Source organism: Nelumbo nucifera, chromosome 6 (genome assembly GCF_055504915.1).
Source record: "Nelumbo nucifera cultivar China Antique chromosome 6, China Antique-T2T, whole genome shotgun sequence".
NCBI lineage: Eukaryota > Viridiplantae > Streptophyta > Magnoliopsida > Proteales > Nelumbonaceae > Nelumbo > Nelumbo nucifera.
The window spans coordinates 34931283-34948334 of record NC_142654.1 but is presented as its reverse complement, the minus strand read 5'-3'; the positions used below and the strand labels follow the sequence as shown (position 1 = coordinate 34948334).

The following is a 17052-nucleotide window of genomic DNA, read 5'->3' as shown; positions in this document are numbered from 1 at the left end:
TTTGGCCTTTTTTTATCAATAACATAAACTTTTATTAATAAAGGATTAGGAAGAAAATACAACAAAAACTAGCTCTTCCCACCCCTTGTTTAGCTAAAAAGTCTGCAAAAGAATTGGCACTCCTCTTGGAGCACTGAAACTTAATTTGCATGTCTTGAGTGAGCTGGTAAATTTTCTTTTTCTCATTTGAGAATTTCCACAAACTAACATCTTCCTTTTGCGGCCAATTAATACCAACTTAGAGTCACCCTCCACCAGTAACATCCTAATATTTAGCTATTTGGCTCTTTTTATCCCTTCTAATACTACTAAAATTTCAGCTCTCAAAGAATCTCCCCAACCTATAGGCCCTAAAAACATAGCCAAAACTCGACCTTCTTCGTCCCTGAACACTCCACCTATACCTAAAGGGCTTGGGTTTCCTTCGCTGCTACCATCTAAGTTCAATTTAGTGAACCCCAAAGTTGGAGGAGACCAAGTTGGAACAGGGGAATTAATCAACCGATCGGACAGGCTACTTTCCAATCTCTAATGATATCTCCTGCTGAGAATCCTTCAAATAGCTTCATAGACTTGACCCAGTGAATCACCCTAACAAAGATTAAGTCAATGATTGCTTCTTTATTCTTTTCTAGTTATATTATATATTTATAAGTTTTTATAATATATATTGTAAATATAAAAAAACTGAAAAATCGACGAACCAAACCGATGGTTAACTGAACCAGTCAACCAGTTAATTGATCGGCTTCAGTTCGGCTTCTCCTCGGTTTGATTTAAAAAATAGGCCCACGGATTGGTTAGCCAAACCGTGAGCACTCCTACCACCAAGTGTTCTTACAATGCTTTGAGAACTCACAGGACTGGCAATGTAGACTCGATAGACTAATTCCTTTCAATAACTCTAGAAACAACTAAATGAAAAAAAAAAAAAAAACGACAAATGACCCAGACGACTATGGCATAACATAATATAACCAGTGGACTTTGAAACAAATGCAATTCTCTTAGGTTGTACTTGGCTCTATTCAGGCATGTCTAACAAATAGATCCCATTCGCCTCAAGGCCACTCCTAATCACCTTCTGAGATTTCATGTCCTGAAAAACACAATATGAAGGGGAAAAGGTCAAACTGCAATTCAGGGATTTAGTTAAATTACTTATTGAAAGCAAATTGGTATTAACTTTAGGTACATGAAGAACAGATGCTAAGGTCAAGGCATTAGAGGTCTTAAATGTCTCCCTTTCTCGTAATAGGGGCAAAAGAGCCATCAACAAGGGATATCTTATCCCAACCAGAAAGGAGTTGGTAAGAGGTTAATAACTGTGAAATACTGGTCATATGGTCAGAAGCACCATAATCAATTATCCAAGAGGTTTTATGAGCACTTGATAAAGAAGCATGATGTGTTGTGGCACGAATACCTAAATGAGCATATGCTGAGGAAGGAACAATCTTTAAAGGAGCTATAGCAATGGACTCCAAATGACTGATTCGGCCATACTTCTCATACTCAACCCTGGTGGCTACAAGTTGTTCTCCCACTGGCTTCTCTCCACCCTATCCTTGTTCACCTTGTGAGGAGGTGGCTACATTTGCATTTCCACCTTTTCTAGTTTCAAACCTTTTTCCACAGTTTTCTTTCTTGAGTCTAGTAGGAATGAGCCCCGGATGCAGCTTCCAACAGGTGCCTCTAGTGTGTTTAGGCTTGTTGCAGTATTCACAAATAACATCTTTCTTCTCAGTGTTAACCTTCGGCCTCATCCCGACATTGGCATAGTGATAAACCTGCAACTCGACAGATTGAACCTATCTTCTACTCTCCTCACTGCTCACCATAGCAGACGCCTGAGACAAAGTCACCTCATCCTTTGCTAAAACATTCTACCTCACAATATCATACTCCGAGTTGAGTCCGGTGAGGAGCTCAAAGACCAACCTTCTCTCCACCAACTTTTTATATGTTTCTGCATCCTTTGTGAAACCCCAAACCACAGTTTCCATCAGATCAATCACTTGCCAAAGAGATTTTAGCATAGAGAAGTAGAACGGCTAGGGGCTTCTTTCCCTGTCTTAGATTATTCACATCATGCTTCAAATTTGTAGGCCCGATCAACATTAAGCTTTTGGGAATAGGTCCCCGTGACACTATCCCACACTTCTTTTGTAATTCCCATCCACAAGTAATGCTAACTAATGTGAGGTTGCATAGAATTCACTAACCAACCCACTATTGTGTAGTTTTTCGGCATCCACCTTTCATGGGTAGGATCATAGTTTTCAAGGTGCCAAGGCGAGGCTAGGCGACTAGGGGGCGCCTAGTCGCCTAGGCAGGCCCCCGCCTAGGCGATGGATTTTTTTATGTTAAAAAAAAGATCCTAGGGTAGTTCCCTAAGTACCACAACCATATTTCTTTAATAATTATTCATGCTTTTCATAAGAAAAGTATAAATTTCAAATTAAAGTATAGAAAATCAACATATTCATGATAAGAAAAGGAAAAAGGAAAATGAAATTCAAAAAATATAGGGGCTGAACCCTTATTTTTGTTATAGGAAAAGAAGAAAATAAAAAGTATTGGTAGTAGTAGTAGTAGTAGTAGTAGTAGAAGAAGAAGAAGAAGAAGAAGAATATATGGAAGAGGAAAATGTGCTGATTAGATAAAATTTTTAGTTCTTCCTTACATATTGGTTCAGGTTTTTAAGTCTTTCAGGGTTCAATACAGCATTTAGCAATGTTTGTGTTGATTAAACCCTAATAAATAAGAAAATAATAAAAAGAAATTAGTATATAAACACACAAAATGATTATTTTAGTTTAATAATGTCTATTTTATAGTTATAATCTCAAAAAAGAATGAATAAAAAAGTATTTTATGGTAGGAAGTAGAAGAATGTTAGGCGATTGGGCGAGGTGAGCCTCAAAGGGCACCTTGTCGCCTAGGCGCCGCTTAGACACCCGCCTAGGCATCGCCTTGACAACTATGGGTAGGATCATCCTCCGACGATTTCTTCTTGTTCCCGGTAATGTAACCCCATTTTCCTCTACTACACACATGTATCTTAATAGATTGAGACCAAGCTAAATAATTGGACCCATCTAACTTAATAGTATTCACAGCCCCAAAAAGATTATCCATTAACTCCCCATGTCCAAACTCGAAATTTGTGGAATATTTGGTCTCTCCTCCAGTTTGCTCCATTGAGTGAATGCAAACGAAAATCAAATTAGGGTTTTACTAGGCTAGATTTACTGTCTTAAGCAAAGAACCACCCTTCAACCTCCCAAAAATGGGGTTTCACAGGACCCGGTAGGATGGGGAGAAAGAGAGAAACTTCAACTGCTCCTACCAGAGGTTCCAAAACTTCAACTTTCTTTGCCCATGTCTCTACGACCTGTAACAAGAATTCTCTAGTTATTTAGGGTTTTCGGGAAGAATCTCTAAGAACCTGCCATGGGCTTCAACTGGGCTGCATAAGTTGATGATTGATAAACCGATCAGTTCTCCATACACACTGTGTATGGGCAAAGAAAGAGAAAGAAGTTGAAAGTGAGAACCCGCTCTAATACTAAGTTGAGAAATACACCTGTAGTAATTCAGAAAATATAAGAAAAGAAAGAAAGAAACGAAGAGAAAGAAGAAGAAACAGGTTTCAGTAGTAGGTTGTGGAAGAAGAGAAGGGAAGAGAGAAAAGAAGAGTTTGAACCACTCTCTACTACACTTGATCTCTTTTGTTAACTTAATTCTAAAATTAAGTACAATTACCTAGATGTCCTTAATGGGGTGGCCAGCACTAAAGAAATAATTAAAGGAAAAAAAAAGCCCATAACCGACAAACATAAATTTAAACACTACTTAAAAGAAATAAAAAACACTATGGCCCATTCAGCCCAATCTCACTACAATAATTAACAACAAAATTAAGATCAAGTGAAGTTTAAATAGAGATAGAATGCAATAATCTTTAGTAGTTCAAACGGGTTTGAGGTTGTAACATATAGATCTAGAAGAAGAATGAAACTAAACCAAGGAAAAATGTCCATTAGGGTGGCAAAAGATCAAACAAAAGTTACCTATATTGGCCCAGTCCACAATACAGAAGGCCATTATCTAGTAATTATACAAAGCTAGGCATTTGATTGGTAACACCCCTCTAAAGGACCTTTTCCCATTATTATTTTCTGCTTCATTTTATAAAAAAAGAGGTGGTTTCAAAATTTATCACTTCTCCAGGAACACCTATGGCTCTTACCTAGGACTTTGGTTTTCTAGGGGTTTAAGGGATGATAAAATTGAATCCCTCTTTGACTTATTGTGTTTCCTTAACCAGGTTTGTTTAGATCCCTCCAAGCCAAACAAAAGGGTGTGGACTCCTAGACCCAAAGGGACCTTTACTTGTGCTTCTTTTTTCAAGTCCATTTCTCAATCCACTATCCCATAGCCTTTTCCTTCAAAGGAAATTTGGTGCAGGTCAATCTCCCCAAAGATTAAGGCATTTTGTTGAGAAGTGTATTATGGGAAAGTAAACACTCTAGACAACCTACAAAAGCGAAGACCTTTCCTTTATATTTCTCCCAACTGGTGTAAAGACTACTGGAACAGACCAACAGAAAGCAAATAATCAGTTTTACAAGAGGAGGCCACGTCAGCACAACTAATCATCCACTTGCAACAGCTGTAACAGAAAGAAATCAAGATTCTAAACCGTATAAGTAGTAAAGAACAAGAGAAATAAGACAGGTTCTTTCGGCATTAATCTCTCTCTCTCTCTCTCTCTCCTTCCAAGGATTCAGGAGGTTGGCCCCTCGAAGAGCCCTGAGTTAGGCAGGTTCCTAACAACTGGTGTACCCTTTGTAGAGCTCATGGGGAGGATTGTTATCATGTCCATTGAAGCTTGCCTATTGAAGTCTGCTTGATCTTTGAATGCTCTACTTTCACTTGGCCTACTAAAAGAGGGAGAATTATGTGGAGATGTGCTCGTGCTGCCTTGATTTGGACTTTATGGGAGGAAAGGAATGGTAAAATTTTTCAAGAGAAGGAAAGGAGAATGCACGAACTAAAAGAATGTGCGTTGAATAGGGCAATTCAATGGCTGAAGACTTTGGAAATCTTTCAACAATTCTCCTATGACGACCTTTGAAGAAACTAGGCACAAGTAGTGAGGTGCTCCTCCATTAAAAATAAGATAGTTACAAGGTGGTCTCCTCGATCTGAAGGCTCTTTAAAGCTGAACTTCAATGGAAGTAGCTTGGGCAATCTAGTTCTACCTGGAATGGGGGGCTGCTCTGAGGAATGAGTTTGGAGAGGTGGTACTACTCTACTTGGGTCCTTTAGGAGTTGGAGATTCTGTTAGGGCTGAGCTTTTAGCTGCTGTACAAGAGGTGCAGTTTGCAAACCAATTAAGAGTAGAGCATATAATCATTGAAAGGGATTCCAAGGTGGTGGTGGGCTGGCTGAAAAACCCCGAGGATACAATATGGTGCTACAAGAATGAAATTAAGAAATTTATTTGGCTGAAGACCCCCGATTGAAGGTTTTGCTAAACTGAATTTTGATGAGAGTTGCCAAGGTAATCCAGGCCCTTGTGGAACTGGAGGGGTGGTGAGAGATGGAGAAGGTAAACTTAAAGCACTGCTTTCTGGTCCTGTGGGTATGGGGGACTCTGTCAAAGCTGAACTGATTGCTGCATTTCAAGGAGTGCAGATAGTTAGTGAGCTAAACTTGGCAAACGTGGTGATAGAAGGGGATTCGAAACTAGTGGTAGAATGGCTAAGGAATCCTGAATCTATAATTTGGTGTTATAGGGGTGAAATGAAAAAATTTACTTGGCTAACCAGGAATATGAATTTAAGCATACAATGGGAGAGAAGATCAGCAAATGGGATGGTGGATGCTTTGGCTAAACAAGGGGTGAACAGATCTAGTTTATTCAGGACACAGTTGTGATATGTTTTTTCTTTGTATGAGAGGTAGCAGCTCGTGCCTCTCTAAGGGATGATTGTACAATCCTTACTTTAAGAATTTTAATAAAATTCTAATTCTTACCCATTTATAAAAAAGAGAAATGGATGAGCATCCATCGTCCAACACCCTGATTTTACATTTCCAATTCTACCCTTCCTTGATTTCAAATTTCCAATCCTATCCCCTCTTAAAAAATGAGAATGTGAAATACACAAAAAATTTACAAAATAAAATATAGAAAATCATAAAAATTTCTATACCATGTATATCTTATATACTAAAAAATGAGAACGTTGCAATTGGTTTAGTCAAAACACCCTGATTTTACTTTCCAACTTTACCCTCAACTTTCTATTTTTCCCATTATATATATTATCACTACAAAATAATTATGAAAAACATAAAATGAAGAAAACAATATGAATTACAAAAAACAAAGAAATACATTGGAAATTTACAAAAAAAAATGTAGAAAATCATAGAAACTTATATATCATACTGGAAAATGAGAATGGTACAATTGGTTTGGTCAAAACACTAATTTTACTTTTCAACTTTGCCCTCAACTTTCTATTTTTTCCATTATATATATATATATGTTATTGCAAATAATTATGAAAAAACACATAAAATAAAGAAAATAATATAAATTATAAAAAACAAAGAAATACATAGAAAATTTACAAAAAAATAGAAAATCATAAAAATTGAAGAAAATAACATAAATTACAAATCTATACCCAATATATAAAAGCATAGTCAAACATCACCATCAATATCAAATACCCCGTGCATCGCATAGGCCATTCCACTAGTATTCATAAAAATAGGAACATGTTGGTTTCTATACAGTGGGTGGGGAGATCAACAAATACTTTAGCTGATGTGTTAGCCAAACAAGGGGTAAATAGGGAAGAATTGTTTTGGGCTCAGCTATGATTTATGTAATTCATTACTAGTTTATTTATGAGCTATTGGGAGAGACTGCAGCTCACGCCTCTCCATGGGTTGTTGTATGATGTTACAATTCTAAAGCAGTTTAATAATACTTTTATTACACATAAAAAAAAACTGCCTCGTTGAACGCCTCATTAATTTTGCAACCCAGATTGGCTAATGTCTTAGCTGATTCTTTAGCCAGAAGTTGAGTGAGAAGAAGACAGATTGTATGGGGAATGCCTAGCCCCGGGGCTAACTAATGCACCTGATCTTCTATTTGTAACTCTTTCACTGTTTGTTGAACCTCACTGTTTTGTATTACAGGTTTTATGAATCTCTGTTTTTAGATCTTATCTAATCAGAAGGAGTTTCTTATCAGACCATTAAAAAAGATTCTTTGTACTTGTACACTAGGTTCTAAGCAAGAATAATTACAGTTTGCACCATTACAGAAAGGGAGCAAAGCTAATCCTAGCAAAGTACTACAAGTTCCAGAGATCATTAGCATTTGCAGCCCCACACGTTTTCTGGCCTGCATATGCACAAGTTAATGCAAATATACACGGTTACACATAGACACAGGAAAAACACATCTAACTACAGAAAGCTAACAATTAGTCTTGATGAGGAAAAAAACAGTGGACAAAGAAAATATTAACATTATAACCAAGTAATTAAGTTCAATATGAAGATATTTATATCATTAGATAATCAAGGTCAAAACAAATAACATGGGCTAAACCTGGCACTGGATTTGTTAGGAAGTCCTGATTTAAGAGAACAGTGAAACTAATTGCATAAATTTGATATCACAAACTCAATATTGGCTAAAGGAAGAATTTGCTAGAGGAAAACTGATGAATGCATCAAAATATGAAAAGAGAAAAATATTGTGCACAACACTTGTGGATATATAATCATCTATGAAGAAGCAGGTTTCTTGGAATCTACCTTTTCATGGGGCGGGATTTAAGTTGTGATTCCTTTTCAAGACCAATTTTGTCATTTAGACCCAATTTCAAATCAGGCATTCCAGAAAGGAAGCACTTCATGAGAACCTTCCCAGTCACATCACAACGCAGAACACTACCTATAATCACCAATATCAGATTCAACCAGAGATGCAAGTACATGGTATGGTACCAGGAAAACAAACAGTTAGGATACCCATCAAATACCTTTTGAGGACATGAGAAGATTGACACTTTCGACAATATCCAGAAATACCTGTAATACATGTATGAAAATCCGGAAGAACAGATTCCCATTCTAAATTTCATAACAAAAAATAAAAGAATTTCCACCTCATTCTTCTTGTAGACTAGGCCCTCCCTTCGCCAACCAACAGCACCAGTAACTTGCAGAGTTGCATTTGGAACCGGCTTGTCTGCAGGCTGTAAATATTTCACATAAAAAAACATTTAAGGAAATTTATATACTAGAGCGTGATGTATCACCATAATGAATAACTAATATATGTAACAGAAATCATAGGTCTAGGAAACACCTCAAATTTTTAATACGTCATAGGACCCTATATTCTACAATATTAGACTCACATCTAACCTTGGATGAGAATGGAGAGCGAACTCCTTCTTGAGTAATATAAAGCTTCAAAATTTCCGGAGCAAGATTTTGAGGGTAACCAAAGTCCATTATTTCTGCATATTCAGTAAAGGTAATCAAAATACTGATACATAATCTTTTTACTGTTATGACAAGAATGTCTATACATAATAATGTTAAATGTTATTCCCACGATTCAAAGAGGAAAACTAGTAAACAACTTCGCCCTCCAGGCATGGTAGGACCTACAAAAAGACAAACTACAAGACAAAGTAGGATGTCTTTCATAGTCCCACCTTATCTGCAAGGTGAAGAAATCCAAGGGTATTATTTATTAGCATTTCTCTTGAAATAAATACCATAGAAATGGCCTTCTATCTAAAGCATAATGATATGCAGAGAAACTAGCATCTAACAAATAATGTAAATGAGATAAGAAGAGAAGCTAGTAGACAGAAAAGCAGAACAAAGCTTCCACCTGAAGCATAAAATAGAGTATTTCCAAATTTCAGGAAGAAACATATAGCTGAGAAATCCCAAAAGGAAAACAATACAATCCACCATACCTGTTGAAAATACTTAATATCAAGAGAGGGCAAATAATATTGAAACTTGACAGAAAGAATCAAAAATAACATTGCTGTGGAACTTAGTTTTTCATCAGTCAAAATTTTACAAAAGTATTGTTATTATGTATAAAAAAAAAGTACCATAAATAAAATGATACAATTTCCCACAACCTCCATGAAACCAAGTATCCCAGCCATCTCTTAAAAATATTTTTTGAAGGTAAGCAGGAGGGTTAGGCAGACCACTGACCACCTATATCGGTACCAAAAGTAGATACATCTCTAGGGGAATATCATTAGGAGTAAAAAGAAAGCTGGGCACAAAAAATTGCACTATCAAACAAATTTTCATAAGCAGAAAAAAAATATCAATAACTGAATGAGATTACAAAGTGAGGGGGGAGATAAACTCTCTTAAATCCCCCCAAACGGTGAAACAAAAAATTACAATATAGCCCAGAAAAAGTTGCTTCTTCCCACCACTTGCTTGGCCAAAACATCAGGCAAACAATTAGCATCTCTCTTAGTCCAATGCAGCTGAATTTAGATGCATTGTGTCAGGCACCTGAACTTCCTTTATTCATTTATTTAATCCCACCAGCCCATCTCCTCTTTTTGAAGCCATCCAATAACAAGCTTTGATTCCCCTTCAATTATTAGCTTAGAAATATTTAATTCCTTGGCCATCTGAACTCCTTCCATCACAGCATAAATTTCAGCTCAAAACGAGTCACCTACTCCAATAGGGCTTGAGAAAAGAGCCCTAATGAAACCATCCTCATCTCTGAAAACACCTCCAATACCTGATGGTATAGGATTGCCCTCACTATTACCGTCAAAATTCAGATTCATAAACCCATTAGTAGGAGCAGTCCAGGAGGGTTTAACAACAATTTTCAATGGAACAGAGTCAGCCACCTTCCCTCCACTTTCTCATCAGATAAACAGGCGATATTCCTTCAAAGATTTTTGAAGTCTTCACCCTATGAATCACCATAAATGTAATTGCTTCAATTAGGGCATCCCTACCTCTTTCCTTCTCTAGAAATAGTCTCTGATTTTTTTTTTGAAAAAAAAGGTAACTTATATTAATTAAAAGGGCAAAAAAAGGGGGGGATGTACAAACAGAATAAACAGGCAGGCCTACTAAGAGACACCCCACTTAAGGGGGCAAAGTATTTGCACCATGCAAAAAGGTTCTGTTGAAATAACTTAGTTTATTTTAAGTTTAGTGCCGCAAGGGCACCTTTGTAATTTTCTCTTTTCTTTTTTTTCTATAGGGTTGCCCTAGTATAAATACCAATTAAACTGGCGCCGCCAGTTGACTTTTGGCCTCTTTCATTTCTGTCTCTCTTCTCTCTCTTCTCCCTTCTCTTCTCTCTGTTCTGGAATCATACCATCTCAGCACCAAGAAAACATGGTATCAGAGCCGCAGATCCAATCTTAGGACCAGGGCGGCACTTCTTTCCCTTTTTGTCTATTGGTGATTGAACAAAAGAACAAGATCTGGTGGACGTGTGAGGAAGCTCAATGCAAGACTGTCCCTTTTCCTTGGTCGTGAGCCCGGAAACTATCAAAAAAAAAAAAAATCAAATGCTGTGAGTTTTTTTAGTTTTCCTTCCTCAGTTTGTGGATCGAACTGATCCTTTTTGTACCCAGATGTGTGGGTTATGTGGGTCTAATGACTTGCGGCTGGTGTGAGAGTGTTTTCTCTCATTGTATGTGGATCGAGTGGTTATGCCCAGAAAAGTGTTATTGCTTCAAGACTACAAATCTGTAACTGTTGTGACAGCAGTTTATTTCCTTCTTCCATTCATATTGAACCTAAGTTACTGTGTGAAAGCTGTTTTGTTGCTAGAGGGAATGGTCAGATCTGTTTTTTGATATACTTTACACATCTGAAATGGTGTGTGACCAATCTGAAAGGGTTCAGTAGGGCCGAAACCTGAGAATAGTAATGGTGTGTGACCAGCTGTGATTTCCTTGTGTGAGAACAAGTTTTCTTTTGTGTCCAGAAGTGTGGCTTAACTGAAAACTTGATCAGATTGCTGCAACCTGGTTTTTTTTACTGTACTGTGGGTCCGAACTGAACTGAAAAACTTGTTATCTAGCTGGTTTGTGACTGATCCGATTTAGCTTCTATGTCTTCAGAAGATTCTAGTATGTCTGGTGTTACCTCTAGCCAGAGTGGGATGAGCGGAGGTTTTGACATGAGTTTTCCCATGGCTGTGATTCCCTTTGATGGCCTCAATTACCTAGAATGGTCAAGGAGAATCAAGATTTACATAACTGCAAGGGGAAAAGCAGGATATATCAATGACAGAATTAGAGAATCCCAGTCTAGTGGTGTAGAACATGATAGCTGGGACTAAGAAAACAGCATGGTGATGTCATGGCTGTTATAATCTATGCTGCCACAAGTGAGAAAGACCTTCATGTGGGCAGAAACAGCTCATGAGATATGGGAACAGGCACAATCTACATACTTCGAACAACGGCATTATGCTAAAATATATCAGTTGCAGGCTGCCTCCTCAACTTGTAAACAGGAGGAGAGGAGTCTCTCCGTCTACTATTCAGACCTCACTTCTGTTTGGAAGGAACTAGATCACTATCAGAATATAGACTAGAAGTGTGACATAGATGCCAAAACTTACAAGTCTCCGGTTTCCCAGTAACAAGTGTTTGCCTTTCTATTAGGGCTGAATCCCATATATGAATCTATTAGGGTTCAGATATTGGGGGGGTAAAGACCTCCCATCAGTACAAGAAGTATATGCTCCAGTGCAGTCAAGGTTTAAAGTATCAGAAACGTAAGGTGTATCGAAAAGATAATTTTAAGAGACGTATCGGGATACACTTTGAATACCTAAAAGATACGGACGAAAAATCAAGATACGCATAAATATGCTAAAAAATGCAAATAAATCCTAAAAAATATATTAATAACGATAAATAAGTTATTTAAAAGTAAAAAAAAAAAATTGTAATTTAATGGTCTATATAAAATTCGAGATATCGAGACACACTTAATAACTATTGACAAATGATGGAATAACTAAAACGTGAAAAAACAAAAAAAACCTAAAATGTATATTGATATACATTAGTTTTAAATCAATCAATATAATTTATCTTAATATTTATTAATACATAAATTTTAATAACTAATTCTACTTAAAAATAAAAATGCATAAACTTATAGCAAGCAAATGGGCATGGCTTAGTGGTGATTGGTGTACCTCTTGTTTTTAAAGTCTAATGGCTAGGGTTCGAATCTTGCTACTGCTAATTTGTAGTTTTATACTAACAAAACGAATTTAATGAGAAAGAGGGTTATTAATTAACAAAATTAATGAGAAGAGAATTCCAATTAGGTGCTAAAATTGAAATTCAAATTTAAAATTATGCATTAATTACAGGAGTAATTAACTAATTAATGAGAGAGAAATTCATTTAAATATAGGAGTAAATATAAAATTAATGAGAGGTAATTCGGCCTTAAATATAATTTAATGAAATTAATGAGAGAGAATGGGACTTGTATCAGGCTGTATCGGATTGTTCCGAAACCATATCGGCCGATACAGACCCGAAACAGTCCGATACAAACCGGTACATACGAAAAGGAACGCTATAGATAATTTCTATGCATTCCGTGTATCGGACTTGTACCGGAACGATACGTATCGGCCGATACGGTCCGTTACTTTGCGAAATTTTGAACCTTGGTGCAGTCAAAAGAGAGCTAACGGAATGTGATGAATAATCCTGAGGGAGAGAATGTTGCTTTAGCAACTAAAGGGAGTGTTGCTATGGGTGGTGGAAACTCCTTCAAGAAGAGTGACTTCCAGAAGAAAGTTGATGACAAAGATAAGTTATGGTGTAATTTCCATATCTCTTTTAATAAAAGTGATGTTATTGATCAAGAAAAAAAGATAAGTTATGGTGTACACACTGTCAGAAGTCTAGGCATACTCGAGAGACATGTTGGGAGCTTCACGGGAAGCCAAAGTGGGCTTAGGAAACGAGTAAAAAGCCGAATCAGAATAAGAAGCTAGGACAACAAGGTCAGAGAAAGTTTAATGCAGCAAATTTAACCTCTCAAGAGCCTCAATCATCTACCACCACTATGATCCCTTCCGGAACTGATCCGAGGGATTCATTAATTCTTTCCGTGACCATTTAGAGTTGTATGGAAGGGCAATCCGCCAGATGGATTCTGCTTCTCCACCCTTGACTTCCTTTGCATCTACATCAGGTAACGGTAATTCTGCCACAGCTTTTCATGTGTCCTCTCATCCCTTAGACTCCCCTTGGATAATAGATTTTGGAGCCTGGAACCATATGGTGGGTAAGTTCACTTGTTTTCAATCTTATCATCTATTATCTAGTTGGGACAAGGTGAGACTTGTTGATGGTTCTTTCTCCACCATAGCTGGTCAAAGAACCATCTCCCTTCCTCTTGGACTCACCCTCTCTGATGTTCTACATGTTCCTAAACTACCCATAAATTTGTTCTCTGTTAGTAGTATAACAAATTTGTTGAACTGCTCAGTAACCCTTTTTTCATCCTCTTGTATGATACAGGATTTGGCCTCAGGGAAGACGATTGGTAGAGGTCATACGGTAGATGGTCTTTACATGCTGGAGAATAAAGCTTGTCTTGCGGCTATTGAGTCTAAGAGTCTGTCTAATAAGAGTTAAGTCCTTTTATGGCACAGTCACTTGGGTCATTTATCCTTTGAGTCATTGAAAGTTTTGTTACCATATTTATTGAAATCAGTGTCAGTGTCGGATTTCACATGTCAAACTTGTCAGTTGAGAAAACATTGTAGAAATCACTTTACTTCAAGAAATAATAAATCTGATTTTCCTTTCCATATTGTGTATTCTGATGTCTGGGGCCCTGTTACTTTAACAACCGAGTCTGGCTATAGATATTTCATTACACTTATTGATGACTACTCCCGATATACATGGGTGTACCCTATGCAATCCAGAGATGAAGTACCAAAAACCATTAAAGATTTTCAATGCTTGATATTCACAGTTTCAAACGGAAATCCAAATTTTCCAATCAGACAATGCCAAAGAATATTTCCATAGTGATCTCACGGAGTTCTTTGCTTCGTGCGGATTCATACACCGTAGCTCTTGCGCTAGAACCCCCTAGCAAAATGGTGTTGCTAAAAGAAGAATCGTCATCTCCTTGAAATTGCTCGTGGGTTACTTATACACATGAATGTTCCTAAACGTTTCTGGTTAGATGTTGTGTTGTGTGTTGCCTATCTCATCAACTGTATGCCATCTCGCTTGTTAGGGTACAAGGCCCCCCATCAACTTCTTTTTCCCAAGGCTCCCCTCTTCTCTATTCCTATCTGTGTGTTAGGTTGTCGTTGTTTCGTCCAGGACCTTTCTCCTACTCGTGGAAAACTTGATCCTCGTACCATTCCTTGTGTCTTCTTGGATTATCCTTCTTCCCAAAAGGGCTATCGATGTTTTGACCCCATTTCCAAGAAGTACTATGTCTTTATGGATGTGTCTTTCTTTGAAAGTGATCCTTTTTTCCCGATTTCTCCTCAGGAGGAGAGTAAGGTGGAGGAGAAATCAATTCAGGTTCAGGTTCTTCCTCCTTTTCCTGACCCTCCTCCATTCAGTGTTTTTCATTGTCGCAAGAGCTAGCTAAATTCAAGAGTTGTGGAGCAACTTGAAATCATACTACCAGCATCATCAAATTCACCGGGGACAGATCATATCCAACCAGGTACTATCATTCCTATTGATACTCCTGAACCTCTTGCCATAGATATTTCATCTGGTAATGACCTTGACATTCCTATTGCAAAAAGGAAGGGAGTTAGGTCTTGTACCCCGAAGTATCCTATTACCCATTTTATTACCTATGAAAACATCTCACCTTCCTTTCGTGTTTTCATTTCTACCATTGACAGTGTCCCTATCCCAAAAAATGTGGCAAAAGCTCTCTTAGTACCTGAATGGACAAATGCAATGAAAGAAGAGATAAATGCCCTACATAAAAATGGTACGTGGGAATTAGTGGATCTTCCTAAAGGTAAGGAACCGGTAGGATGCAAGTGGGTGTTCATAGTGAAGCACAAGGCTGATAGCAAGATAGAAAGGTACAAGGCTAAGTTAGTGGCGAAAGGGTTTAACCAGGTATATGGTGTAGATTATGCAAAGACTTTTACCACAGTAGCCAAGATGAACTCCATTAGAGTCCTTCTTGAATGGAGACCTTGATGAGAAGGTGTACATGGTCCAACCTCCTGGCTTTAGTGCCCTAGGCAAAGAGCAGAAAGTGTGCAGACTAAAGAAGTCTTTGTATGGTCTAAAACAATCACCGAGAGTCTGATTCAGCAAATTTCATCTGGCTATACAGCAGATTGGCTACAAACAATGTCAGACTGACCATACTCTATTTGTGAAAAGGGGGGAAGGAAAGATTGCAGCCTTGATAGTGTATGTTGATGACATAGTGATCACAGGTGAGTGGAAGGCTGAAATTCAGAGACTAAAAGATTTCTTAGCCACTCAATTTGAGGTGAAGGATCTAGGTCCCCTTCGATATTTCCTTGGAATTGAAGTGGCCCGCTCTCAAAAGGGGATCTTCATTTCTCAGAGGACATACATCCTAGATCTGTTACAGGATACAGAAAAACTAGGGGTTAAGCCAACCAACTCTCCCACTGATCCAAATCACAAACTGGGTGACTGTTGTGGTGAAGTTGTCAAAGATGTAAAACAATTCCAGAGACTTGTGGGAAGGCTCCTGTATTTATCCATGACTAGGCCAAACATTGCTTGTGCAGTAGGTGTTCTTAGTAAGTTCATGCATGCTCCTAAGACCACACACTTAGAGGCAGCAGAAAGAATACTCAGATACCTAACGAGGTTTCCTGGAGTTGGTTTGTTATACCAAAAGAATGGTCATTTGAAGATTAAGGTATATAAAGATGTTGATTGGACTGGATCAGTTGATGATAGAAAGTCTACTAGTGGGTATTGTTCCTTTGTGGGAGGAAACCTAGTCACATGGAGAAGCAAGAAACAAAATGTGGTGGCTAGGTCTAGTGCTGAAGCTGAATATAGAGCAATGTCCCATGGGGTGGCTGAAGGCATGTGGATAAAGAATCCGTTGACCGAACTAGGTTTTCCTGTTGATGGCCCTATGTCCTTGTATTGTGATAACAAGGCTGCCATCAATATTGCAACCAACCCAGTTCTTCATGATAAAACTAAGCATATAGAGGTTGACAAACACTTCATTAGAGAGAAAATTGTTAATGGAGAAGTGTGCACCACATATGTGAGTTCCAAAGAGCAACTGACAGATATATTTACAAAAGGCTTACATCACTTGCGGCACCCAGAAGGCCCTGGGTTCCTTATACAAGTACCATCAAAATTCAGTTTTATGAACCCAGAAGGAGGAGGGGACCACGAAGGACTACAGGTCCTCTTACAGAGGGCAAAGGAGGCTATCTCCTTCCAATTTCTCACCACATTAGCCACAGAATAATCTGAGAACAATTCCATAGTTTTCAAACCATATCATAAGCCTTCTCCAAATCCAATTTACAAATCAAACCCTTCCCTCCTAATCTCTTAACCTCATCTACACACTCATTGGCAATTAAAATCTAATCAATAATTTGTCTCTCCTTAACAAAGGCCCCTGAGATGAAGAGATCAAGGAAGGTAAAAACAACCCTTATTCTCCAAGAAAGCACCTTAGCAATGATTTTGTACAAACTATTAATCGAGTTGATTGGTCTATAGTCCTTTGGGTGAACAACATCAGGTTTTTTAAAAATCAAGGCAATAAAAGTGGAATTCAGCCCCAGATTGATTACACCTCTCCCAAAACGTTCATTAAAGACTTTCTATAAATCATTTTTTAATATCTCCCAATAATCTTGGTAGAAAGCCATCGTAAAACCATCCAGACCAGGGGCTTTGGATCTATCCATAGAAAACATAGCCTCTT

The 17052-nt window shown here is 37.8% G+C and overlaps 1 protein-coding gene across 1 annotated transcript in view; it reads right to left on the bottom strand.

Moving 5' to 3' along the window:
- Window positions 1-17052, bottom strand: part of LOC104606469 (AP-2 complex subunit mu-like) — a 77858-nt gene that overhangs the window by 38273 nt on the left and 22533 nt on the right. The window contains exons 4-7 of the mRNA XM_010271690.3: window positions 8473-8567; window positions 8211-8300; window positions 8085-8133; window positions 7858-7996 (exon numbers count right to left, since the gene is read on the bottom strand). Of these exons, the coding sequence (XP_010269992.1) occupies window positions 7858-7996; window positions 8085-8133; window positions 8211-8300; window positions 8473-8567 (373 nt within the window). The remainder of the gene's footprint in view (window positions 1-7857; window positions 7997-8084; window positions 8134-8210; window positions 8301-8472; window positions 8568-17052) is intronic.